Source organism: Panthera pardus, unplaced genomic scaffold (assembly GCF_024362965.1).
Source record: "Panthera pardus isolate Hobbes unplaced genomic scaffold, ASM2436296v1 HiC_scaffold_6, whole genome shotgun sequence".
Classification (NCBI taxonomy): domain Eukaryota; kingdom Metazoa; phylum Chordata; class Mammalia; order Carnivora; family Felidae; genus Panthera; species Panthera pardus.
In genome coordinates this window covers 102,544,542-102,572,198 of record NW_026526991.1, presented here as the reverse complement: position 1 = coordinate 102,572,198, position 27,657 = coordinate 102,544,542, and the positions used below count along the sequence as shown (strand labels likewise).

Below are 27,657 nucleotides of genomic sequence, written 5' to 3'. Positions count from 1 at the left end.
CAAATAAAAGCCAAGTTCTCAGCCTGCAGTGCTGAAGAATGAAAGCCAAGCAATTAGAGCTGAGAAAATGGATTACATAATTTTACAGCAGGAGACTTAATTCCGTAACAGCAGGGAATTTACTGTCTCAGGGTTCGGAATAACCAAGACACCTTTTTACCTGGGATGGGTCAGGCGCGAGGCGCGGTTCAGCCTGGGAAGCGGGCAGAGGAAAGAGACTGCAAATGCTCTCTGCCACCTTCTAGCCTGCAGTCTCTGGAATGGGAGAAGTGAGCCAGTCTGCAAAAAAGTAAAGCTGAATGGATGAACTCAGAACATCTTCCTGGATATGTAGGGCTCATTTCTGCACGTATTACTCACAAAACCCAGGCAGCCCCCAAATAATGGTGCTCTTCATGCTTCTTGGAAATGTTGATTTCTTCCACCAGTGCTGCCCCAAGCGATGTTATAAAATTATTCCTAGGAAACGAGGCAGGGCGGCTCGTTTCACCAAACCTCTTCCTGCATATAGTGCAAAGGGGTAAAAATAAGTACAATCCTTTTGCTCAAGTTCCTAATGAAAACTAATATTTGACAAGGCTTTGTTTGCTTTTCCTTTCCTGGCTATTTTCCATTCCCTTTTATTTTTCCTCTTTACAAGTACAGAATGTGTAATTTCATCTAGAAATAGACTCTTGGTTTTAAACAAAATTCGTTTATCTAAAAGCAAACAGAATACCCTTCTCCAAGGAGAACAGACGGCGTGAGGCTACTGTGTAACCAGGGCCGCTGACAGACTGTTCCCAGTGCTACTCCTGGTGACCTGGGAGGCGACCCCACATCCCGGATGGCCTAGGAACAAAACTTGGAAAGATGTCACATTTCTACATCATCGAAGTTGCATTTTTATCACACTGAGCCTTGACAGTAGGCCAACATTTACACAGACTGCGACATGATTTTAGTGAACAGAAAACCTGATTTGTTTGCACAAGTAGCCTTGATCGTTCCTCTAACATTAAGGCAGCTTTGGATAGCTCCCCCCTTTTTCTTTTTTCTTTTCCTTTTTTCTTCTTTTCTTTTCTTTTTTTTTTCTTTTTTTTTCTTTTTGCCAACATAAGCTTGAAATGAAATGTCTAACTTGCTTCACAACTTACTGTGGACACACACACACTTCACAACTTACTGTGGTTGGAGATTAGGTGAATTGCAGGAGGCATGTGCCTCAGGTGAATGTAGACTCACCCTCCAGAATGGCTCCTCTGAGGCAGGGGAGCACCCTGAGAGTAAAGGACGCTGTCTGTAGGCACTTGGCCTTGACTGCTTTTGGAATTTTCAATAGCAGAGTAAATGATTTTCCCAGATTATTTGATTAGCTATTGCTCATGATGACTTAAACCAAGAACAAGAGACTTGTCCCATCCGTAAGTGCGTTACATAAGGGTTAGAGGTAACAAACTTCTTGAGGGTTGAGTTTGAGCTACAAATGTAGGCTTAAATAATGCAAGGTGGAGATGAGACGCAGAAATCATAGAAACAAATATATGGCATACACAGACAACCGGGCCCTGCTATGGAAAGCTTTAATCACCACATGTAAAAACAATACATTCACATATCAAAAATGGCTCCAAATGCTTTATCATCACCGTAACAGTCTAGAAATGAAAGTTGCACTAATTAAATAAATAAAAAAAAAAGCCTTCCTGTTCATAACCACAAGATTTTGAAACTGTTTCTCATAAACACATTTTTTTTTACCCTGAGACTGATGTCACCAAAGAGAAAAAGAAAAGTCGCGATCAGCTGGAATTTACTCAACATAGACTTTTAAAAGTCATTTATTCATTAATCTGGAATAGGTTCTCTTTACTCTCTCCACACATACTATGTGAGGACAAGAGGAAAAGGTGGCAGATGGTTGTGTCCAGTCTGTTTATATACTAATTACGATTCCTCAACTCAATCTATTGACCAAAACAGAATTTTAATATCAATTAATGCTACACTATCACACTGAAAAAATTTATCAAAATCAGCTCTTTCTTATAAAAGGAGAGTTGGACTACATTGTCAGACGAGAGGAAAAGAATCCTCTCTTACAATGTTGCGATACTTACTACATGTGAGCCAGCTAGGGAAGTTCAGAGTTCAGACAGACTGCCTTGCAAACCTCAAATTAGGGCTCTCGGTCACACCTTCAGATAAGGTCTGCACAAGAAGAACCCCCAAATGCTACAACACTTATTCCTTTCGAGTGATGGGAAGGGCAATCGTGTTAAACTGAAAACAAGACATCCATGTTGAAGTGAATGCACACACAGCATTTTGTGTGTGTGTAAATAACAAATACATGGAACAAAAAGATTTTCAAAATCAGAATTCCTGGTGTCTCTAGTTGTTTTCTGGTGAATGAGTCTAGAGCCTCTCACAAGGTTGTCTAGGGACTTTTCCTCCAATTATTTCCATAATAACCTCTGTGTGTTTCTAAAATGGGCTCTTCCTAAATACAGCATTTCATGGGAGCTGGCTGCTAGGGTGTGCAGCTGGGTCAGGAAGTCTTTGTTGCTGCCTGGTTTCAGAGTGTCATATGTAACAGTTTCCTGTGTACTACTTACTCTGAATTGCCCAGTTACATGTCCTCTGGGCTACAATAAATCTGGGGATTTATGTCAGTTAAAGAATTACCATGCCTAATCTTGCTCCATTCTCTTTATTTTTATTATTTCTAGATATCTTCCCAATTCAAATGATTGAAACAAGGCACACAGGCCTGGGCACTTACTGGCTTTTTCCTGAGAAGTTAAGTTATGTTCACAACCTCTCGGCCAAAACTGAATGAGGATAATGGGAAGAGAATTCACTATTATACTGAGTTAGGAAATGGTTTTCTGGCCAGGCTTGATACAAGTGTATTCTTTTTTTCAGGAAGAACCATGGACAATCAAGGTTGGGAAACAGCAATCATCTGGCCGATTCCCCCATCTGATACCTGAACTCTGGTATGACATTTCTGCCAAGGTGGTCTCTGCCAGAATATCTATAGGGGCAGGAAGCTCTTCCAACATTGCCTATTCTTCTTCAGAATAGAATAATAGCAAAATAGATGAAACAGGTACACAAAGTTGTATTAGGCATGATTATAAATTGTATTGAACTGTTCAAGAGCTCGCAGATTGTCATTTTGCTACTCAAAACAAAGGGATTTCACTTTGAAGGTGCAATAAACACTGTGTGCAGCAAGTCCTACAACCAGAGTTCAAGAGCCCCGGTGGATGAATTGTGGGCTAACTGCCCTCTGCAGTTGTCAACGTGGGGACAAGAGAATGAGACGGCAGCCTGCCCTCTAGACGCAATCAGAAGCAGGACACTCTACCTTGACTTTCTCCCTCTGGCTGGTCTGGCAGCACTGTAAATAATGGCTTTATTTCTGAGTTCTCTCAAGGTACTCAGACTGCTTCAGGGTTTAAAATTCCCACTTCAGGGGGCGCCTGGGTGGCTCAGTCGGTTAAGTGTCCGACTTTGGCTCAGGTCATAATCTTGTGGTTCATGAGTTTAAGCCCCGCGTCGGGCTCTGTGATGATAGCTCAGAGCCTGGAGCCTGTTTCAGATTCTGTGTCTCCCTCTATCTGCCCCTCCCCTGCTCATGCCCTCTCTCTCTCTCTCTCTCTCTCCCCCTTTCTCTCTCTCAAAGAATAAATAAACATTAAAAAAAAATAAAATTCCCACTTCAGAAGACCAACAAAGGCAACATACTGATTGGTGGACAATACTCTCAGAATTCAACTTACAAAGGATCAATTCTTCTGAAGGGACACAGTTATGTCTGTTTTTTTTTTTTTATTTTCTCAACATATATATGAATAAATAGAACACACATGTAAACTTTACAGACTCTGAATGATTATGTTAATTGAGACCCAGCTGATTCAGTTTTGAGTGCTATCTTTCACCTCTGTGTTAAAATGGCAATGGTTATCAATCTTTAACAGACAAGACTACGAGCAACGGACAAAAACAGAACAACAAAAAAACCAACCTTCAAGTCAGTATGCCTTTTTATATGGACGCCACTTTTTTCCATATCTGTTTCAAAAGTATCAGATAGTGAACATTTAGTGGCTAGATGACAGGAGAGCAAATCTTCCTGCAAAACAGACTAGAACTTCCTTGACCACTGAGATTTGGAAGTGAAATCAATAAAAATCTATCAAGTACTCAGGGTAGATCTGGTTGGCGTCAAACACCACAAAGATCTTTGGGTTCCAGGTATCATCCACACAGCTGTCGTATAAATTCACATAGCTCCCATCTTTGGAAGGAGGCCGCATGTATTTGGAGTCTCCGTTTATGTAATCCCCAATTAGCACTCGAGCAAGAAACATAGATTTATACGTTCTGAACAGATGCCGCTGTTGCAGGCTGACGCCATGAATTTGGAATGTGTTTCCGTGCTTTATGTCATCTTTGCAGAAGCGACTGGAGTAAGCAGCATCTCTAGCAAAATAGGTTCCTTAAACAAAAAGGACCAGAAGAGGCCAAGATTACTTGAAGAATATAGGAAACACAAGCAAAAACACTCTAATTGTTAGGGGAGCAGACACGTGGAATCGTATAACGAAAGGAGATGTGGAATGTCCTTGTCTGCAGATCTTTAAGGAAAGACCAGAAAGCACATGCTGTGGACCACCCCACAGATAGATTTGTTACACAGACCATTCCCCACCACTGACACCCTCCCCCGCTCCCACCAAAACAGAGCTATCAGTCTTCTATTTTCAAAAGAAAGCTTCTAGAGAAATCCAGTACGTGAGACAGATACAGTCTGTTTCCGTGACTAAAAGTAAGGCAAGGCCTGAGTTTTACCTGCTTGAATCTCCCTCCCATTTCTGTTTCCCTCCAGCACTTTCCTCAGCCCACTGCCCTTGGCCAGCATTCACCGAGCTCTGCAGAGCGCAGTGGGAACTACTGGTCTATGGAGATTATTTCAAAACCCAAGAAACCACATTTCTATGATATGGGGTAACAAATCAATAATATTTCTGGAGATAGTAACCACCCCACAACCACAGAGAGATCTCTGAAGAGTGCAACACTATTCACATCTGAGCACTCCCGAAGTACAATTTCACAGAGGTTCATCGCCTACATGTGAAAAGTCAATGAAGCATCAAATCTTCCCAAACGGTAGGCCTAGGAGACTGACATCACGAAGGGAATATTTACTCTAAAATATTTGGGAAACGAATCACAAAGTCTCAGGTTACCCAGTGCTGACAGGATTTATGGTAACGCTTTTCTAATCCTCTTACAGTCAGATCAATGGGATGACCTTTCCAGGAGTTACTTTAAAAATTAATTTACTCTTTAAAAATGTAGCATATCTTGATCCTAAGTGGTAGCCAGCTCCCTCGCTGGAGATAAGGTACAAAGTAAGGGCCAGAAAAATAAACATTCACCCCTACTTTTTCTCCTCATTTCTCACCTTAATTTGCTTGAGTAGTAGGTATAAATTTGAGAGCTTGGACTTTCACAGTATTAGAAAAAAAGGTGAGGAGTTCCCCCATTACTCCTTATTGCTCATTAATATCCTTACCTATCATTTTCTAAAAAACAAAATGAACAGAAAATACTAGTACCTAGACCTGGGTACAATGTGACCGATTTATTTTATAGTTCTTTATACATTGGACATAAAACAGTTTGGTATACAGTCATACCTGTATAGGATTTATACATGGAAATTAAATGTAATGCAAAAATCAGCCAATACAGACATGCTGTCCCATCTGAATGACTGGGACTTGGGGAGCTACTTAACCTGGTAGAGGTGTCAAAGTCTTACTTCTACCTTGTACATGCAGGAAGTGGCTTTTCCGTGGCTCAGAAACTCTGAGGGTGTGCCAGGAACCTAGTACAGTTTAACTTTTAACTTAATGACTATCAAACTCCTGAATTATAAAACAATCAATTATCTCTAAAGAGAAGAGATTGTCTCCTAGGACTCAAACTGGGCCTGGAATTCTGATAATTACCTTTCCCAAAGACAGCACCATGTATACCATTTATTCTCCAATCGAAGTTATGAATGCAAATTGCTTCCACAAATTCACTGCTGGTACCATGAAAGAGCATCTGTTCATTAATCTGAGGCACGCCTCGTTTTTTCTTCAGCTGAGCCTTTTTCCTAAGCACACAATACACATAGGCATAAAACACACAGAGAGATAGACCATAAGTGGCATTTATTAATTTTCAGAAGAGCCAAGTTCAATAATGAAGGGTAAAACAGAAAAGACTTCTTTAACATAAATCATAGGTGGTAAAAACAGCTCTGGAAAAGAAATAACCTCAAATGGCTCTTGGACACATAATCATCTTACCAAAAATTATTAGTTAAAATTGAGACTTAAGGTTGAAAATTATACTCAAAACTATAGAGATATCCCAGATGATGCCCCATCATAGTCAAGGTAACTGAATGCCTAAGCCAGCCACGCTTTATAGATGCCTAAAAATGACACGATAAACAACGAAATAATATAAACTTCAGAGAGTCTTTAAACAGTGCATTCCTTGAGCAGGGACCATGCCTTAATCTTTTTATCTCCAGAGACTAGAAAATGTTGGTTGGATTGAACTGAATTTTGAATCGTAGGGCTGGAAGGAACATTAACCCATCCAGTTCAACACACTTCCCAGTGAACAAATCTCTTCCAACATATAAAAAGATATTCAGTGCAAGACTGATTGTAACAGTAAAAAACAAACAAACTAAAAACAGCCTAAAATTCTTTCATAGAAAAATGAATAATTATATATCCATACATTAAAGTTAAAATAAACCAGATCTACATGTACTAAATAGACAACTCTTGAAAAATAATGTTGAATGCAAAAGGAATGTTGCAGAAAGAGACAAATGACTCAATACTGTATATTGTATATGAACACATATCGGTAGTAAAAAATATAAAAACATGGGCAAGAAGGTAGAACACCAGCCTCAGGAGGAAAGCAGAACAGGAAGGGGATGGGATAAACACTTCCACTGTATTTGTAATGTTTGTATCTTTAAAAAAGCCCAAACAATACACATGCACTCCTATGTTTATCGCAGCATTATTTATAATAACTAAGATATGGAAGCAGCCCAAGTGTCCATTGATAGGCAAATGGATAAAGAAGATGTGGTGTGTACACACACACACACACACACACACACACACACACACACAGTGTAATATTAAGCAGCCATAAAAAAGAATAAGATCTTGCCATCTGCAACAACATGGATAGACCTAGAGGGTATTATGCTAAGTGAAATAAGTCAGACTGAGAAAGACAAATATCATATGATCTCACTCACATGTGGAATCTAAAACAAATGTATAAACAAAAAAAACCCATAATCAGACCTATAAATACAGAGAACAAACTGATGGTTGCCAGAGGGCAGGGGGTTAGGGGGCCGGGCAAAATGGGTGAAGGGGAGAGGGAGACACAGGCTTCCAGTCATGGAATGAATAAGTCACAGGAATAAAAGACACAGAATAGGGAATATGGCCAATGATATTGTAATAGCCTTGTATGGTGACAGATGGTAGCTATACTTGTGGTGAGCAGGGCATTGTGTACAGAGAAGTTGAATCGTCATGCTGTATGCCTAAAACTACTGTAACACTGTACATCAACTATACTCAAATAAAAATAAATAAATAAGAACAAATAAACATAAAACTAAACAGTCATGGAGATGAAAAGCACAGCACAGGGAGTAGAGTCAATGATATTGTGATAACACTACGGTGACCGATGGGAATACATGTATTTTGATGAGCAGCGAGTCACATGTAGAATTGTTGAATCGCTATGTTGTACACCCAAAACTAATACAACACTGTGTGTCAACTAAACTTCAGTAATAAAAATAAATTTTAAAAATACACTAAAAAATGAAAAAGCCCATATACAAAAATGAAGAAAATATTAAAAAATGTAACAAATATCAAAATGTTAAATCTCATTGTCAGGTACAAGGGTGTCTGTGAACTAACTGCAGCATTTCCATATTTCTATGAAATACTTCATAGAAAAGAGATCTTAAAAATTTAAAAATCCCCTCCCCTCATTATATCTCTGATAAATAGCTACTTAACATCTGCTTCAATTCATTCCAGTACACGCTTTGCACGACAGCACAACTCTCTGTGATCAGCTAGAATGGTTAGGAAGGACGTCGCCTGCAGCACTGAACCAAAATCTGACTTCTTGTTAATGTCCACTGATTGGTCCCAGTAATTCTCTCCTGAACACAGAACAACTCCGATCACTTATATGTGACAACTCTGTGATTCTCCAAAATATAACCAATGAACACCAACCTAGGCTTTCTTCTAGAGGTTAAACATCCATTCCCTCAACTATTCTCAGAGGGCATGGCTTCCAGGCCTTTTTCTATCCTGGACAGCCTTTAGTTGACAAGAGTCTGCTGGATACCTTCTAATTTATAAATGTTGGTAAGAAATAGAAAAAGTGCAGATACCATCAGCCAGCACGGCTCTCCTGGTGTACCACCGAGTTCATTTTGCAGCAGAGGCGTGAATTTGTAGTCACTCAAAACACAATTCTGTACTCACTCAGAACCTCCAAGACTTTCTCAAACCAGATCTCTTTTTGGCTTCCTATATTGGTACAACTGATTTATAAACCTAATGTAGTAGGTTCATTTCGATTAAACTTGATATAGTAATTTTTTAAAATACATAATTGATAAACAACATGCAGGTTAGTGACTATGTGGGGGAATGATACTTGCATTTAAACGAGAGAAATGGTGGGGCACCTGGGTGGCTCAGTTGGCTGAGGGTCCAACTCTTGATTTTGGCTCAGGTCATGATCTCACAGTGAGTTCGAGCCCCACACAGTGCAGAGCCTGCTTGGGATTCTCTCTGCCCCTCACCCTCTCATTCTCCCTCTCTCTCAAATTAAATAAACTTTTTAAAAGTGACAGAAATGGAAATGGTCTTTCTCAAGAGTCATTTGACAATATGTATCAAAACTTCAAGGGTGCCTGGGTGGCTCAGTCGGTTAAGTGTCTGACTCTTGATTTTGGCTCAGGTCATGATCTCGTGGTTTCGTGAATTCAAGCCCAGCATTGGGCTCTGCACTGGCAGCATGGAGTCTGCTTGGGATTCTCTCCCTCTCTCTTTCTGCCCCTCCCCTACTCTTGCTGTCTCCGTCGTTCTCCAAATAAATAAGCAAAATTAAAAAAAAAAAAACTTCAATGTATATGCTTTGATCTACTGGTGATGGTCTTTCAGATCATTAAGCATGGTGTTAGAAGGATGTGCATGAAACAAATATTTACTTCAGAAAAACCCAGCATGTTTTCACTACGAACAAATTTGCCGACTTTCTTTTTTAGACCTTTAGGTACTGACTTTTGTCTGTTTTCTTATGATACACATTTGTTGCTGTTCTAAGAAAGGAAAAAATCTTTAAAAAAAAAAGATAATTTGTTTTCACAAATTTGTTTCAATCTTCCAAAGTCTTTCTATTCATGATTCATTTACACAACAAATAAGCTACCCTTTCTAGTTTTTTTTTTTTTTTTTTAACGTTTATTTATTTTTGAGACAGAGAGACAGAGCATGAATGGGGGAGGGTCAGAGAGAGGGAGACACAGAATCTGAAACAGGCTCCAGCCTCTGAGCTGTCAGCACAGAGCCCGACGCGGGGCTCGAACTCACGGACCGCGAGATCATGACCTGAGCCGAAGTCGGCCGCCCAACCGACTGAGCCACCCAGGCGCCCCTACCCTTTCTAGTTTTAAAGCTTTCACAAGCGTGATAAGTAAGCCTTCTACATTTCTATCCAAATTAACAATCGAAATGTTGAAGGTCTCAAGAAGAAAGCATGCATGCCACTCAAGTTACTCTCTGCCCAATACTTGTAACTGGGTATTAGTTTTTCTCTTCATACTACCACTGGCATACATCTATCTTGCCTCCAGCATAAGCACCTTTGTCAACCATATTGTAGAAATCAAGTTGTATTGTCTAAGGGGCTCAGCTGTCTACCACTATGGTAATCCTCTTAGTTAGCTGGGCACTAGTGAATTTGTACTCTTTTTCCCCAAGTAAATATTTGTTTAGTATACATCTTTCTAAGGTCAAGCTTTACCATCTGTAATGACTAGAATGCACTTCAAAATCAGGATATTCACTCATTAATTTCTTTTAGAAATTAAAATAATTTCTAATTTGAAAATTCACTTGAGTCTCTCTTAGTGTGAGCATTGAAAATCTGCTGAGTCACTGGATTGGATGTGGCATATACCAGTTGAAGGCAGAGTGGCGGGGGAGTGGGGGGCAAAGCTTTGCATCCCCACAGCATAATTTATTCTAGTGCCAACTACTAAGGCACCCATGAAATGTGCAGCCTCACATACTATGGCCTTGAGGTTCCAGAAAGGTTCACATTGAACTCTAGGACCTCTTGGGCTGCAGCTAAACCTTTGGGAAACATCATAGGACTCAAGCTACACTAAGTTCTTCACAACCCTGCCCACCTATGCCCAACCCCACAGTCATTTCTGAACTTACAGAAAATACTGCAGCACCTACTTTTTGAAGGTATCTTACAATTACCCACCATCTCAGGGACTAGGGTGCCAAAAGGGCTAAGTTGCCATGCGTCCTGAATCGCAACAGGAATATCTTCATGCTCCAGATTGAAGGAAGTTCGCCTAGGTTCAGACCAGTGGTTCTCCATCCTGGCTGCTGATTCTCCATCAGAATCACTTGCAGAACTTTTGAAAGGTAAAAGTGTCAGAACACAGAGGCTCTAATTTAGTAGACCCGGGATGGGTGATAGACATTGCCGCATGTTAAAGAGCTCTGCAGGTGATTTGGAGCACCGCTCCCCTAAATCCATATTCTTAGTGAGGTAGCAGCTTTCACTGCTCTCATTTCCTTGATGCCATATCCTGCCCAACCCTGGGTCAACCCAATCACCTCCACTCTCTGCTTTTACATATGGACTGCTGAAATAGATCACACAACATCCCCGTGGTCCCTACTCCAAATTCACATATTCCAACATCAGCTAAACCCTCAGCACTGATGGAAATGCTATGGTCCCCAAGTTAGCTCTTTCTCCCCATTTTCCATAGTGGCCATTCCAAATCTCCCCTCTTCCCCTATCGCTCTCTCTTATCCACATTCCCTAACCCTTCATTCTCTGTAGGTGACCTTGCTTACTTCACCAAGGACACTCAAAGTTTCAGGAATTCCATAACCTAACCCCTCTCCTCATCCTCTACCTCCACTCATCTATAAACATGACTGGCCCACCCTTGTCTGGCTCCTTCTGTACATTCTAGTAAATTCTCTGAATTCCATGCCATCACACCTCTTTAGGAGTCTAAATGCATCAATTACTCTCCCCTTTCTCTTGTCCTTTAAACTCCCCCTCCCTGGGTTCCTTCCTATTGTAATTTATACATGCTTAGGTCCCTCCCATCTTTAAATTCAAAAATCTTAGCAGAACAAAACAAAGACACCTTTCTTAACTCCATGGTACCCATCTTCTCACATCCCTCCTCCTCTTCACTGCTAAGCTTCTTGGAAGAGCTGTCACATTTGGTGTATACACAATATAGCATCTACCAACATTGCTCTCATCAAGGGTACCAATGACCTTGTTGCAAAATCCAAAGGAGAAATTCAATATCATCTTGTTTGGCATCTCTTTTGTATGTGACCCTGAGGATGAGACCTACTTGCTTAAACCACTCTCTCCCTTGGTTTCTGTGACTCCACCGTATATTGTTTTTCTTCCACTTTCTGTGGTTGTTACTTCTCAGTTTCTTTCTTGAGTTTTCCTCTGTTCATCCCTTGCAGAGTTCAGCCCTTGGTCCTCTTCTTTTCTTAATCTACATACACTTCCTGGTCATCTTATCAATTCTACAGCTTCTACTACCTCACATTTCCTAACAACTCCAAAACTTTTATTTCTAGTCTACACCACTCTCCTGAGCTATGACACATGTACCGACTACTGCTTCCTGCCCACCCTCCCTAAAGACAAAGACCAAAATCTGTTTCTGCCCATTTTCCGTTAGTCAACCGAAATGAGTCAGAAACTCTGGAGTTCTCTTTCCCATCTCCTTACCCACACCACTGAATACATTAAATCATGATTCTACATCCTTGATATCTCATCCTTGATATCTCAACCGTCCTCTTCCTCCCAACACAGCACATACCACTTCGGTTCAAGCCACCCAGTGTGGCTCAGTTTAATTACTGAAACAATTTCCTAAACTGGTCTCCCTGCTTCTGATTGTGACCCCTTTAAACCAGGGTTTCTCAACCTTGGCACTATTGCCATTTTGGGCTAAATAATTGTTGTGGGAGGCTGTCTTGTGCACTGTAGGATGTTTTGCACCCACGCCTTCTCCCCAGTAGATACCAGTATTAATTCCTCACCCCACCACATGACAATTAAAAGTCATCTCCAGTCATTGACAAATATCCCCTGATGGGCAAAATCACTCCTAACTGAGACCACTGCTTTAGACCCCTTCTCCACAGTACAGCCTGCTAAATTATTTTTCTAAAATGCAAATCATATTGATCATTCTCTTGCTTAAAATTCTATAATGGCTTTCCACAGTCCCAGGAAAAAATATCCAAACCCCTCAGTTTGATTTATAAGACCCTGCATGGCCTACTCCTTCAGACTCTCTGACCTCAACTCTGGGTCAGTTCAACTCTGGTAAGGCTACTGAAGAAAATCACACAACTATTCCAATGGCTCTACTGCAAACTCCTCCATGCTCAACCTCCTGACTACCTTTCTACCTTCTTCTCTAACCACTCATCTTAATTTTCATTTTTATTTTGTGATGCAATTGTCTGGCTCCTTGTCTAAATTATGGTCCTGTATACTGCTATATCCCATATGTGCCTAGGAAAGTGCATGTCACAAAGTAGGTACTCTGACATATTTATTAGAAGAAAGGAGAGGGGCACCTGGGTGGCTCAGTCAGTTGGGCGTTCAACTTCAGCTCAGGTCATGATCTCACAGCTCCTGAGTTCGAGTCCTGCATTGTGCTCTGTGCTGACAGCTCAGAGCCTGGAGCCTGCTTCGGATTCTGTGTCTCCCTCTCCCTCTGCTCCTCCCCTGCTCACCCTCTATATCTCTCTCTCTATCTCTCAAAAATAAGTAAACAAAAACAAAAAAGTTTTTTTTGAAGAAGAAAGGAGAAAAGTAAAAAAAAAAAAAAGGACTGAGCGACATGGAAATGGATGTCTGACCGCCCATACGGTGAGTCAGAGGTTATGTGACAACAAGATTGACCAGGATTTTAGTTCTTAATGGAGATGTCAAAATAACAGGTTGTCCTTACTACAAGACCCAGTATTTTCTAATGTCATAGCAGGTGATAGGTTCATTTACCATCACAGATTTCTATAGGCCAACATTACATAAAATCATGAAGGGCGTGAACAGAGTGATACTTCTTCAGTGAAATTCCTAGTGTACAATGTTTAAACATGTGGATTTACTGGTACATTTTTACCACTACGATTAAATTGAGACAACTCTAGTTATGAGTTTAGTTAAAACTGAACTCCACTTCAGAGGCCTGATTAAGAATAATGAATTAAGTTTTCATCAGACCATTTTAGAAAAACTCACTTTATCCACTGAGAGAATAAAATTTAAGGGGAGAGAGGCCTCCATCTTCCTCAACAAAAGAATCATGTCAACAAGAACCCAATAAAAGTGAGAATAAACTGAGGGTAAATGGGGGGGGGGGAGGAAGGTGAGGGTGGGTGATGGGCATTGAGGAGGGCACCTGTTGGGATGAACACTGGGTGTTGTATGGAAACAATCTGACAATAAATTTCACATTAAAAAAGAAAAAAAAGAACCCAACAAAACCTTCAGTTAACCTCAGTTAAACTCATTACTGTCAGAAATAAAAGTTAGCTTGGTCCAAAGACTCAGGACTATAAAGAATACAAGCTGAAACCCCTTATTTTACCATAAACTATTATGACAATAAAACCAGGAATATATTCAGGCCATATTAACTACTTATCAGGAGCATGAAAGAATTCCATGTATCATTACCAAACAAAAGTCAGCCTAGTTTTCAAGTATATGCGAATGAAATGAGTTAAGGTCTGCGATTTTCTTTGAAATACTTCAGCAACAACAATAGAAAACAAAAAAGGTAATGGATTATGTGTGGTTAAATATGTTAAGTCAGGATGATGGATATTCATTATATTAGATTCTATTATTTGAAATTTTCCTGAGCAAATATTAAATGCCTGCTTATATTTAAAAAATTAAAAATCAACTATCCTCATAAATTTAATTTAAATATTTAATAAAAACAAATAAAAATTTAATAAAAATATTTCCACTTATAAACCACTTATTTTAAGTAGCATTTGCTATTAAAAAATACAGCACAACAGGTTAATTTGGACAATACATTTAAGTTTTCTGTAATGGACTTTATTTTTAGATGAAGTGCATACTGAGCAATCCAATGGCTCGTTTATACCCTAAATTAAGCAGTAAATCTACTACCTAAACTTTGGGCCTAACAAGACATTTGAAAGTATGTTCCACAATGTCCTCCAAAACAAAATAAGCAAATGACTAGAGGCAAGATAGTGTAATTGCTTTTTAAAAAAATTTCAGCAATGTTGGGGTGCCTGGGTGGCTCAGGTGGTTAAGCGTATGAATCTTGGTTTAGGCTCAGGTCATCATGTAACGTTGGTGGGATCAAGCCCCGAGTTAGGCTGTATGCTGGGTGTGGAACCTGCTTGGGATTTTCTCTCCCTTTCCCTCAGCCTCTTCCCGACTGGCACATGCACCCTCCCTCTCTCTAAAAAATAAAAAAATAAATAAATGAGTTCAACAATGTTTCCAGAGACTTCTAATTCCACAGACAGGTCTGTACCACCAAAGTAATGTCAACAAAACTAAAGAGCTCCCTAGATTCCCTTCTAATGCAGATTTCAGCCAAGACTGCACAGTTCTGCACCTGGCAAGGAGAGGGGGTCTTTGCCCTTGGGGGTAGTGTCACAGGGCTGGAAGTGAACCTGACCTTCACCTCTAAGGAAGCTCTGTGTCACTCCCCGAGAGTGCTGAGGAGGAGTACTGACAGACAGGGTTGAGATACCACAAGAGAAACACACAGCGCATCTCCACAGGTGGTACAACACCTGAGGGGCAGTCCGGTTAGACATCTATGTTTTGCTATCTCTAAGACTACAAAGGTCTTAGAGGCCAAAGAGAGGGTTCAGGTTGGACACCGTCTCACCTGCAGAAGAACTCCCACAAGTCCAGATTTTGAATTCTCTGAATTCTTTTAATTCTGTGGCGATCCATTGTTTTCCCAAAGAGACTAGCAACTTCATTATACTCATGTGTTTGATTGTGCAAAGGAATAAGCTGGAAAAAGAAGTTTGCATAGTTTTACTGGGGCCCTTTCCGCTCTTCCACAGTGGGGTTCATCAGCTCTGCTCTTACCTGATAGGGCACGTCAGTGTTCACGTTCTCCCAGTGCGGGGGCATGGGGATAGCCTCGTTTTCACAGATATAACTTTACATAGCAAAAGACAAGACAAAATATTAGAAGCTGATAATAATCATTGTCAGTGCTTTAATTTCACCTTTTCTCCAAAGCTGAATTTTCACGTCTAGGGCATTGTGACAAACGCAATGAACTGAAGCTCTCGGCTCTTTATTTTCAAATATTTATTGCATGTCTTCTGTGTGCTACTTTTTTAGGTGCGGAATTGAAAACTCTGGTGGAAAACATCCAGTCTTAAATAACATCAAAATTTCACAAACAGTTGTTTAATGCTGTCATGTTTTTTTTTTTTAATTGTCACAATTCCTTTAAAATGTAAGGAAGATTTTAGATAAAGAAAAGGAATTTCCAAGAAGAAATGAAACTCTCAATTTAAAATCAAAACAGAACAAAACCCTGTAAAAGACTGATACTGCCTATCAAATAAAATCCAAACCTCTTGGCAATACATGCAATGTGCTTCAAGCTCTAACTCACACCTAAGCCATTCTGTTTACTGCCCTCTCTTCCCCATACACAGCCTGCATTAATTCACCCAGTGAAGCCAGCGAAACTTTGAAAAACCTGCCCACCAAGTTGAAGCCACTGGATGTAAACACAGAAAAAAAGTAAGTTGGAGGGCTTAATGGCAAAAGGTTGAAAAGGACATACTAATCCTCCTTGGGGACTGGAGGTTACTGGAAGAAAGTCATAAATTTCAAGCCTATCTTTAGCTTAATTTCTAAAGCTCATTTTAATTTTTGAAAAGATCCTACAATCATATGATTTGAAAATTAACACATATAAAGAAACAACACATTTAAAGAAACAAACAGTGAAAATTAGTCTGTCCAATTTTCAACTCTTGCCCCAACTCCAAGTAATCAGTTTTGGTTTTTTTTTTGTTTTGTTTTGTTTTTTTTTTTTAGTCTTTGGGGGTATTCTTCCAGACTTCTTTAGGTTCACACAAGCCAAATTTTTCCCCCACACATAAAATTTACGGGGTTTTTCTGCAGCCATCCCCCCCCCCAACTTAATATGTTCTTAGAGATCTTTCTGCATCAATAGATAGAGAGTAACCTCATTCCCAGCCCCTACCACAGAACCTGGCTCATGCAATACCTACTGGTTGAACAAATGAGTGCGATCTATTTTGCAGATGCAGAAAGTTCCATGGTACCGACATACCATAATTTATGTATGTCCCTTGTTGATGGTATTTAGCATGTCTCTGACTTTTTGCTACTGTTAAGAATGTTGCAAAACCACAAATTGATTCTTTTTCCATCTTACCTGTCTACTTGTATATCTGTAGGAGGACATCTGTGAGATGGAATTTCCGGGTCAAAGACTATTATTTAGATTCTGGCAGATACTGTCCAAATGCCCTCTCTGAAGGTTATGCTCATTAACATTACCACCAGAAATGTAGAGAATCCCTACTTCCAACAACCTCTCCAAAAAGGCACATTATCAAACTTTTGAATTTTTGACAATCTGATAGTAAAAAATTGGTGTAATTTGTACTTCTCTGATTCTGAGTGAGGCCAGATGTTTCTAATGATTTGCTGGTCTTCTACCATTCAGAGATTCCTAGGAGTACTTCATATATTACAGAGATGAGCCCTTTATGATCATGAGTAACAATACTTCTCCCAGTTGTTGCTTGTTTTTTGTTTTTGTTGGTTTTTTTTTTTTTTTTACTTTGCCTGGAGTACCTTTTAGCTATGTAAAAGGGTTTTTTTGTTTGTGTTGTTTTAATTTTTATGTAGACCGTAGCCTTAATTAATTGTAATTTCCTGGCCAGTAGGAAATGTGAACTATTCACCTTGTGTAATACACACTTGATATATTCCTGCGTAAATAATTTCTGTATCAACACCCACTTACCAGCATCGCTCTACTGTGGCATACCTAACTGTTCTCCTCTGCTATTAACCTGCTTATTCTCGTCCATTCTGGTTAATTCTCTCCCTCTCCTGTCTTTGCTCTATGATTTGTATCCTCTGTGTCAGAACAAAGTGTTCGGCCCCATAGTGTTGTTGCTTCTCTCCTCCAAAGTATACCAGAAATAATAACGTACAATTACAATAACATTTTCCGTTATTATGTCCCATTTTTTCCCTCGATTACATACCCTTGGGAAGCTAAGAAATTCGTTTATTATATTCCTTGTGCCTAAGAATAAAGATATGATGTGGTGGGTAAGAAAATAATATCCTCCACATTCCACAGCAGTACTAGGGCATTTGTTATAAAAGTGCTTGCATAACTTTTAAATCAGGATGCTAAAATATAAGCCAAAAGCCTTAAGAAACAGACTGATAGAAACTTAAAGAATTTCTTTCCTTATTTGAATCCTTGTTTCAAAATATCTCCTTGGAAAGAGTAAAGGGGTATCCCTTCCAATTCACATGCTACCATTTTTTTTCTGTTTTATTTTATGTTCTTTGAACAGCAATATTTACTTGAGGGACCATGACAGAAAGTAGGAGGTATGCCCCCGAAGATTTTCCCCTTCAATTTCATTCACAGGAATAACAAATACTTACTCTTTTCTGGCATCTACAGCTCTCTTTTAGGGCTGTGTACCGCCAGAGAAACCAAACAGGACAATGTGCGACCCAGAGCCAGGAGCAGAGGGCTGTGCTGCCGTCCCACAGAGCTCACACCTTCTTTAGGTCTCCTTTGGTCATTACAGATTTAGAATCACTCCCAGGAGTTGCCCAATGGGGCTCAGTGGAGGTAGAGAAAAAGGGGGCAAGTGCCTAGGAGTTATAAGTAGCCCATATAACTGGATGGCTCTAGAGTATTTACAAGTTAATTCAAACCTACTTCAGCAAGCTATTTTAAGGATTTATAGCAGAGACCATATGGCATTCTGTGACCATCCTAAAGACATGAAAAATGTAAATACAGAAGGGGAAATGAAGAGCATAACAGGAAAGGAAACAAGGGCAGACAACCATCATACTGTACTTCATCAACTAATGCAAAATTCAGCCATGAAAAGACCAACATCAAGATCGTTAAATAAGCTACCCAAACATTTTCAAGCCTATTTGTGCCTCTGTCAAATACTCAAAAAGAGGAGGAAAGCCCACTCTCTCTATCCCTGTTCTCTTTACAATACCTGAAAGCACTGATAGAAAAGGGGGCTCTTTTTATTAAGCGCTGTTTTCCAGTGATGAGATTCATTTGCTTCATTTCTGTAGGCAAAGACAAAGATATTAGATAGGCGGTAGGGACAGATTGTGCTACAAATAGTCACGAAGATGTGTAGCCACAGCACATGGCGATCCGGAACCATGGCACTTGGGGAGGCGCTGGTAAGCACAGTGTATCAAGGACCCCTTGCACACATCTGTTCATGACATCCTAGGAGCGCTATTCAGGGAACATGGCTTCATCATTCGCTCACACACAGGATGCTAGGCTCAGACTGCTCAGTACACAGGGTCTGCAGCTTTCTGTAGCACACTTAAGCTTAAGCTGATGCTACGGTGCAAGACTTAGGAAAATGAAGAGTATTAGAAAGAGAATAAAATTATAGTACCGAATCTTCTGGTCAGGTTATGAATGGGAAGTGTACTTTGATTGCTCCAAAAATTTTGGGAATGATAAAAAGATACACTACCACTATAAAACTGAAAGAATTCACAGAATTTCAAAAATTGGTACACTTCTGGCCTTCTCTACACCATATACCAAAACCAACAATAGAAAATCTAGCTAGACTAAATACGTGCTTCTTCAAGAGGTTCTGGTGAGGTAAGACTAATAACTAAGTGGAAGTGTCATCTTCTTCTCTCTTCTGTGCCTTAGCTGTGGCACTGTTACCAGATCCATGTCTTCGTTCCCACAAAGTTTAGTGCTGAGGCTTACTTTGAGATCCCAGTCAGTGTATCTTATCTAATTGGCATCATTCCATTCCAAAATAAAGAGCTTCACCCATCCAGGCAAATGCTGTAAAATATAAAGTGTGCCCTGCCCTTTTCGGATTCCCCTAGGTTCTGCACACACACTGGCATCACCGCTGTGCAGGAAAAAGCAAGATCACCTCAGCACAGGAGGCAAAGGCTGCAGGGTCTTCTACTACCTCACTCTGAGTTTCCTCTTCACCATTTTTACCAAGAGCACCTGAGTCAGCTTATGGCAAAACAGTTGGAGCTAATTTTGCAAACAGTACATTCGAAATGCTGATGATACCTTTGATGCAGTATCATCATATAGAGGGGCTGCTGGAATTAAATTATTGAATGTGACTCCTATTCTTTGATAAAGACATTTTTTAACAAACTGTATGGTCTGAGAGAAAGCTCTCCCCAAAATACAGTTTATTAGCAAATATTCTTTCAGAAATGTGTGGCTTGCTGAATTAAACGTGTTGATAAACTTCATCCTCTACATGAAGCCTGATGTGTGTGCGTATCACTACGTCTTAGTATCGCTTCAAACTGGCACTTGTACACAAGATGTCTGAAAGGTCTAGCGAATACCTTCTGTCTATACTGCAGCAAAAAGACAAATGTCAGGGCTCTTGAAGGCAGTAATGTCATAAAAAAGCAGTTATAGGTTAGTTGGGAAGAAGAATATAATGGTTTTAATTCTCAATAATTAAATAAAAACTTTGGGGGGGACAATAATGATTAGAGATTTGGTTGCATCAATCTCTTACTGGACAAATCCCCTTCACCATTTCTGGGCCTTAGTTCATCCAAGGGAATTTTCTTAGTGTCACCACCCGCCCACACCACAACACAACACAACTCTGCCATAAAGACACTACTCATAGGCCAAAATGAACAAATCAGGAGACTATAGATGCTGGCAAGGATGTGGAGAAATGGGAACCCTCTTGCTCTGTTGGTCGGAATGTAAACTGGGGCAGCCGCTCTGGAAAACAGTGTGGAAGTTCCTAAAAAAATTAAAAATAGAACTACCCTATGACCCAGCAATAGCACTGCTAGGAACCTACCCAAGGGATACAGGAGTGCTGATGCATAGGGGCACTTGTATTCCAATGATTATAGCAGCACTTTCAACAATAGCCAAATTATGGAAAGAGCCTAAATGTCCATCAACCGACAAATGGATAAAGAAGATGGGGTTTATATATACAATGGAATACCACTTGGCAATGAGAAAGAATGAAATCTGGCCATTTGTAGCAATGTAGATGGAAATGGAGAGTATTATGCTAAGTGAAATAAGTCAGGCAGAGAAAGACAGATACCATATGTTTTCACTCATATGTGGATCCTGAGAAACTTAACAGAAGACCAGGGGAAGGGGAAGGGGAAGGGGCAGGGGGAAGTTACAGAGAGGGAAGGAGGCAAACCGTAAGAGACTCTTAAATACTTGAGAACAAATTGAGGGTTGATGGGGGGTGGGGGAGAGGGGAAAGTGGGTGATGGGCATCGAGGAGGGCACCTTCTGGGATGAGCACTACATGTTGTATGGAAACCAATTTGACAATAAAATATATATAAAGAACAACAACAACAACAACAAAAAGACACTACTCATAGAAACTAGGACAGAACATCTATATGACTGAACCACGTGGCAGCCAAAATACGGTTTATTAAGAAAGCCTTCCAGAGCACCTGGCTGGCTCAGTCAGTACAGCATGTGACTCCTGACCTTGGAGTTGTATGTTTGAGCCCCACATTGCGTGGAGAGGTTAATTAAAAATAAAACCTTAAAAAACAAAAAGGCTCCCCTTCTAGGTCTTGTATGCCTCTATGCCACAAACAGCTGAAACCAACAGCTTGAAACTAAAAGAGTTGAATCCAACAGGTTTTTCATGGGATACCTACAACCATGCCCATAGATCATGGATGAAATCCAAAGTAGGACTGATTTCCAGATTAGCTGGCTGTTCTGTGAAAGAGCCAATGAAATCAGAAAATGGCAAAAGGCAACATCCATTAAAGAAATAGTTTTCTGGTAAAGACACTAAGAGATGGGTCGTTCAGCTGAACTTTGGTCTTAAAACTATCACCAGCTACCTATGACTTTGTTACTTAACCTCTCAGATGGATCCTTAAAATACAAAGATTCCCAGATATTTCAATGATGAACAAAACAACAGCTAAAAAGTGTTTTGTGTTCCTTAGAGGAAAACTGTTACATAAGCTCAAAAGATATGACAATCTTTATACATGTTTTGTATGATGAGCATACAAATATTCCTTTACAAAAGGTAATGGTGTGCAAGATTTTAAATCTTGAATTTTTATAGAGAGATTTTTGTGTATGACAAAAAGGATTTATTTCACTGTGCACAAATATATTAACTAATTCTCATCTTCACAACTGTAGATTTTACTGTATCAATACGCTAAAAACACACAACTATTAGGGAAAAAAAACATACCTGCAAAGTCTATCTTGTAGCTGAATTTGGAAGTAGTAAAAGAAATGGCGCCACAAGGGTTTGTTTTGAAGCTTTTTTCGATATCTTCACTGCTAACTGTACACTGAATGTTGGTGTCCGGCTTTAAGACAAACCAGAGAGTGTCATTTACCAGCTGTTCGTGTCAATGACTTGGCCACAGAGGCGGTTCTGTGGTCACAGAGACAGAGACTGGAGTGATGAGGGGAACTGACTGAGCGCCTGTTCTAGTTCCCACACACAGGGAGAATCACCGCTAAGCAGGCGTGTGCAAAAGGGTGTAAGGACTTCCAGCGAAGAAACTCCAGCAACTGGTGAGAATCCCTCTCTCCAGATTGTTACAATTTCTACAAATGATTACAATAATTACAACTTCCTAACCGGCTCAACTTAAATCTTCTTTAGGTAGGCTTCTAAGTAAAGAAAGACCACCAAACTTCTGGGTACTGGCTGAAATTCACTAGCCGTGACTCTGGACAGATTCCGTTAGCCTTTCTGAGTTTTGCTCTTTGACCATGAGACAGAGTGTTAACATCTGCTTCAGAGCTGCTGTGAGGCTAAAGTAGAAAATATACCTGCAACATCTAACATAATACCTGGCGGACACAAGGTGCTTAATATGGGCTTGCTCTCTTCCCCTCCTCCTCGTTCACCAAATGGAATTTGCAGTTGTTCAGCCATACTGAGACTACGCAACTCAGTCACACTCGCCTCTGTACACACAGTGAACTCGCACTGCTTCTTCTAAATACATGATTGAGGGGCGCCTGGGTGGCTCAGTCGGTTGGGCGTCCGACTTCGGCTCAGGTCATGATCTCACGGTCCGTGAGTTCGAGCCCCGCGTTGGGCTCTGTGCTAACAGCTCAGGGCCTAGAGCCTGCTTCAGGTTCTGTGTCTCCCTCTCTCTCTGCCCCTCCCCCACTCACGCTCTGTCTCTATCAAAAAAATGAATAAACATTAAAAAAAATAAATAAATACATGATTGAGAAAACCTGGGGAAAGGAGAAGGAAAAGGACTAGAAGAATTTCTCATTTTTCTTTTAGTCAAGCTACCTGATTTCCTTAAGGTTTGATTTCCTTCCAGGTCTGCACTGCTACTTTGTGCGTCAGCAAAGTGATGCTGACTGAAGGGGACGCCCTTGTGCTACATTCATTCTGGAAAGGAGGTACCTGAAACATGTGCCACTTCCCGCACTCCGCCAAGTAAAACCAGCCCCACTGGGTGTCTGACGTGTCCATCTCATCCATCTCACTATTTGCCGTTCTGGGTAAAAATTCTTCTGCTTTGTGAAACATCTCCTGAAAAGCCAGAAAGGGGCAGAAGAAGAAATATATGTTTCTTAACAATCAATGTACTTTTTATACATCTTTTTTCTTCTTACAAAGAACTGTATTCCAAGTGTCCTTACTACGGTGACACTTCAAAAATACCATCCTCTGGGGTGCCTGGGTGGCTCAATCAGTTAAGTGTCCAACTCTTGATTTTGGCTCAGGTCATGATCTCATCATTTGTAAGATTGAGCCTCACATCAAGGCTCTGCGCTGACAGCATGGAGCCTGTTTGGGATATTCTCTCTCTCTCTCTCTCTCTCTCTCTCTCTCTCTCTCTGTCCCTCCCCTGCTTGCAATCTTTTCCCCTCTCTCTCAAAATAAATAAATAAACTTAAAAAATAAAAATATCATTTTCTCTGGCATATTGACTCTGAAGACAAACATTTAAAAAGGCTGAATATCACTGCTTAACAAATAAAACAAATAATAATACACTTAAGTAAGATATATCAATGTGCCAATGATTTAAGATATTTCAATATCTATAAGCACTCCAGATTCTCAGTACAGAGCCAAGAAATTTCTGTCTTACCATATGTTCACATATTTGGTCAAAAGAATCCATGTATCACATTAGTTAAAACCAAATACACCTGAGTTTTGTTTTAAACATTCATTACTTCATTTAATGACATGGAAAGATGTTTGCAATCTATAGAGTTAAGTAAAAAGGAAGATTATAATACATAGAAATAGTATAATCCAATTTTAATAAAAAAATTCATCTATATTTACCCACATGAATGTATTTGGATGTACATGTATGTATGTGTATATATACACACACACATATAGGCACGCACACACACAGAAGAAAGTTTGGATGTATACACAATTTATCATAGTTGTTTTCTGAGTGTTAGGATAATTTGCAGTAACTCTTATCTAGCTCTTAAAATATGCCAAGAACTAAGTGCTGTACATATAATAGCTCATTTAGGACTCACAACAATCCTGTAAAATAGGTATTATTATCCCAAATTTATAAATGAGGAAACTGGAGCACAGAGAGGTCATACAAAAAGGAAGCCAGGATTCAAACCCAGGCAGTCTGGATCCAGGGCCTGTGCCTGTAACCACCATACTATACTGCTTTGTACTTCATCAATGATGACTTTATAATCATCACTATATCAAGTAACTCATGTACACGTAATCTTTGAAAAGTTTTAAACATTCTTGGGTAGAGACTAGGATGAAGAGAGGGTCACCAGAAAAAGGGCGATGAGGTTAGCCAATGTGTCCTCAGGGTTTCTGAATAAATTTAAATTGCACAATTAATATATGAAAATATTCTCCTTGCAAAAAGTCAAAACATTCAAGATAAAGCTAAAAACGTTTTTGACCATCATCACTTCCATTTCTGATATCTTTTCTCCTTCCTTTCTCAGGGTTAACCAAGACTATCAACTTACTATGTGTGTTTCAGATGTGTGTGTGTGTGGCGGGGGGGGGGGGGGGAGGGTTAACCATATACACACATACAAACATATAGTTATCGGTGATTTGTTAAAAATTGTATTTCCTACAGCTTTGATTTATTTTACAAAGAATATGTAACTACTTGAGTAATTTATAAAATATTTGTTTTAAATTTCATTACTTAAGATGGTCCACCCTGTATCCAGAAGCTGTATAACCTAGGATAAGTTTCTAATTACCTCGTCTAGGCCACAGTTTCCGCTTCATAAAATGGAGATTAAAGGCTCCTTCCTCATTGGGCTCTTGTTAGAAATGAATGAGATAATTCAGTAAAGTACCAAGTACAGTACCTGAGCTCAATGAAGGGGGCTTGTTAATTTTTATTCATGTTTGGAAACTTCTCCAAGGAATGCTTTACGATTATTTTCTGGACTTTTCCTTCATGTTTTAAAGTGGATTGGCTGCTAAGAAATGAAAAATAGAACACCCTAGGGTCAAGAGCTTCAGGTACAGGACCCACTATTTGCCTTATACCTTTCAATCAGAAAATAAAGCCAATTGTTTAAAATTTAAGACCAATTGTTCATATTAACTATTCCAGCTCCTGCTCTTTCTTCTATTATTGTTCTCATCATTTGTTCATTCCACTGTGAGAAAGCAAGAATGACCTAAATTTATTTTTTCTTCTGAAAATAACTCCCAAAATTTAGAAAGATGAGTTTAAAGGTAATAGTTAAGGTAAATATTTGGCTTAGGAGTTCTATCTTTTTTTACTAGAAGAGGGAAATAAAAACAAGAAATGGGAAACAGAAAATACCCTTTACACAGTATACATGCATCACTTGTGCTTTGCTATGTCACACTGTCCCAAAGATCACACTTTAAGCCAGGCTACAAATGTAAGTACTTTACCAAAGTCCTTCCAGAATTTCCTGTCATAAATAGCTTTGGGTGGGACCTAGAATAGACTCATATTTATCCCTATTTTGGAGAGGGCATCACTATAGGCAGGTGCCACCGTAGTGAACATTTCTAAAGCACTTCAAATTCCACAAAATATTTTGTCTTTTATAACCCCATGTGCAGGAAAAGTCACTATCTTCCAATCAAAGTTAGAGAAAAAATCAAGCAGGGAAAATGCAGTTATTTTGTCTAGAATCATAGTTAGTGGGGGGTGGGGGGGCTAGGGTGGTGGAGTAGCAGGAGGACCCTAGGCGTGCCTCACCCCTCGAACACAGCTAGACAAATATCAAATCATTCCGAACACCCAAGAAATCAATCTGAGGACAGAACAAACTGCACAACTAGGGGGAGAGAAGAGGCCACACTGTGGAGGGTAGGAGGTGCAGAGACATGGTTTGGGGGAGAGAAGGATCACAGGTGCTGCAGAGGGGAAGGAGCCATGGTCATGGAGAGACGGAGAGAGGGAGAGAAAGAAAGAAAGAAAAAGAAAGAAAGAAAGAAAGAAAGAAAGAAAGAAAGAAAGAAAGAAAGAAAGAACACAGAGGGAATCGTACAAGGAAAACACTTTCCCAGTCATTGACTGGGAAAACAAGAGGGGCTGATTATGGCGAGTTTTTATAACCAGTGGGGCTCAAAGACTGAAGTTTTCGAAGTCTGCACTGTGGCTGGTGTGGAGCCTGGTAGGCCCTGTGGTGCTCTTGTGGGAAAGCAGGGCAGAGGCCCAGGAGCAGACAGTGTGATCTGAGGATCCCCTGGATGGACTGGGAGAAATGGTTCTCCCTTCTTGGAGCACATCTGGGAGAGGTGGTGGTGCCTCTCAGGGGACAAAATAGCCAGCAGGTGCCATTGCACTGCCCCATTTATTAGTATAAGGGCAGAGACACCTGCTGAGGGTGGCTAACCTGGGCACCAGCTTTTTGCTGTGCTTTACTCTAAACTCCAAGCTCCTGCACTTCAATGCCACTGCCTTTCTGAGACAAACCAGCACCAGCCCAGTGAGACCCTTCTCCAGAGGACCAATGCACATCTGTGCCACACTGTCCCTAAAGTTTAGAGTTTTATAACTCAGTGGGCCTGCCTGGGATACAACACAGGTGCACTGTACTGCTGTGTAGGCAGATAGCTGGGACATAGGGTGAAGGCAGGGATCTCAGTGACACTTGGAAAACAGAGAGACTGTTTGCTCTTCTCGGAGGGCTTCCCAGACAGTGGTGGGTGCAAACTCCCCTTTCCAGTGTGAACGAGAGGGCTGGTGCCATTTCCCTCCCCTGTCCCACAGCATAAACTAACTTCAGTAACAGCACAGTGCCAACAGTGGTGACCTAAACCGCTTACACCAAGCTCCACTCCCATGCACTCTGCAGGTGCTTCTTTACTACGGCAAGTGTGCCTGAGAACCAGAGTAGTGGGCCCCTCCCCCAGAAGGCCAGCATAAACACCCCCCACTCCACCAAGTCTACTGACCACAGTGTGCTGCAAAGCCCTAGCTTTAGTGGAAATAGGATCTGGTCTCTTTTAACAAGGAGACCAGAGCACACCCAGTTAAAATTTGCCACACTCTGGTCAAGGTCCAAACACTGCCTACTGTAGACAAGGAGAGCCTCTGCAGATGACTAGTCTGAAGGATAGAGTAACTAAGACACAGAAGCAGAGTGCACACAGCACACACCAGAGAAACTCCCTGAAGCACAAGGACCTGGACACTATGTGACCTCTTCTTCAAAAAGCCTCAGGAACAGGAAACATAACAGGCTTCCCTAACACAGAGAATAAGACATAGACCTAGACAAAATGCGAAGATAGAAGAACTCATCCCAAAAGAAAGAACAAGAAAAAGTCATGGTCAGGTATCTAATCGAAACAGATGTAAGTAATATGCCTGATTCAGAATTTAAAGCAACAATCATAAAGATACTAGCTGGGCTTGAGAAAAGCATGGAAGACACCAGGGAGT

The 27,657-nt window shown here is 40.3% G+C and overlaps 1 protein-coding gene across 4 annotated transcripts in view; it reads right to left on the bottom strand.

Moving 5' to 3' along the window:
* Positions 1–1,545: 1,545 nt before the first annotated feature.
* The window catches only part of PARP11 (poly(ADP-ribose) polymerase family member 11), a 68,452-nt gene continuing 42,340 nt past the window's right edge, over positions 1,546–27,657 (bottom strand). For 3 of the 4 annotated variants that reach the window (XM_019464814.2, XM_019464810.2, XM_019464812.2), the window contains 7 exons: positions 23,157–23,285; positions 21,969–22,089; positions 18,720–18,795; positions 15,544–15,616; positions 15,335–15,465; positions 6,015–6,166; positions 1,546–4,492 (listed from right to left, as the gene is read on the bottom strand). In XM_019464814.2, coding sequence (XP_019320359.1) covers positions 4,176–4,492; positions 6,015–6,166; positions 15,335–15,465; positions 15,544–15,616; positions 18,720–18,795; positions 21,969–22,089; positions 23,157–23,282 — 996 coding nt within the window. In that variant the 5' untranslated portion in view covers positions 23,283–23,285 and the 3' untranslated portion in view covers positions 1,546–4,175. Of the gene's footprint in view, positions 4,493–6,014; positions 6,167–15,334; positions 15,466–15,543; positions 15,617–18,719; positions 18,796–21,968; positions 22,090–23,156; positions 23,286–25,090; positions 25,205–27,657 lie in introns of all 4 variants that reach the window. The other variant, XM_019464813.2, reaches the window with a different exon arrangement.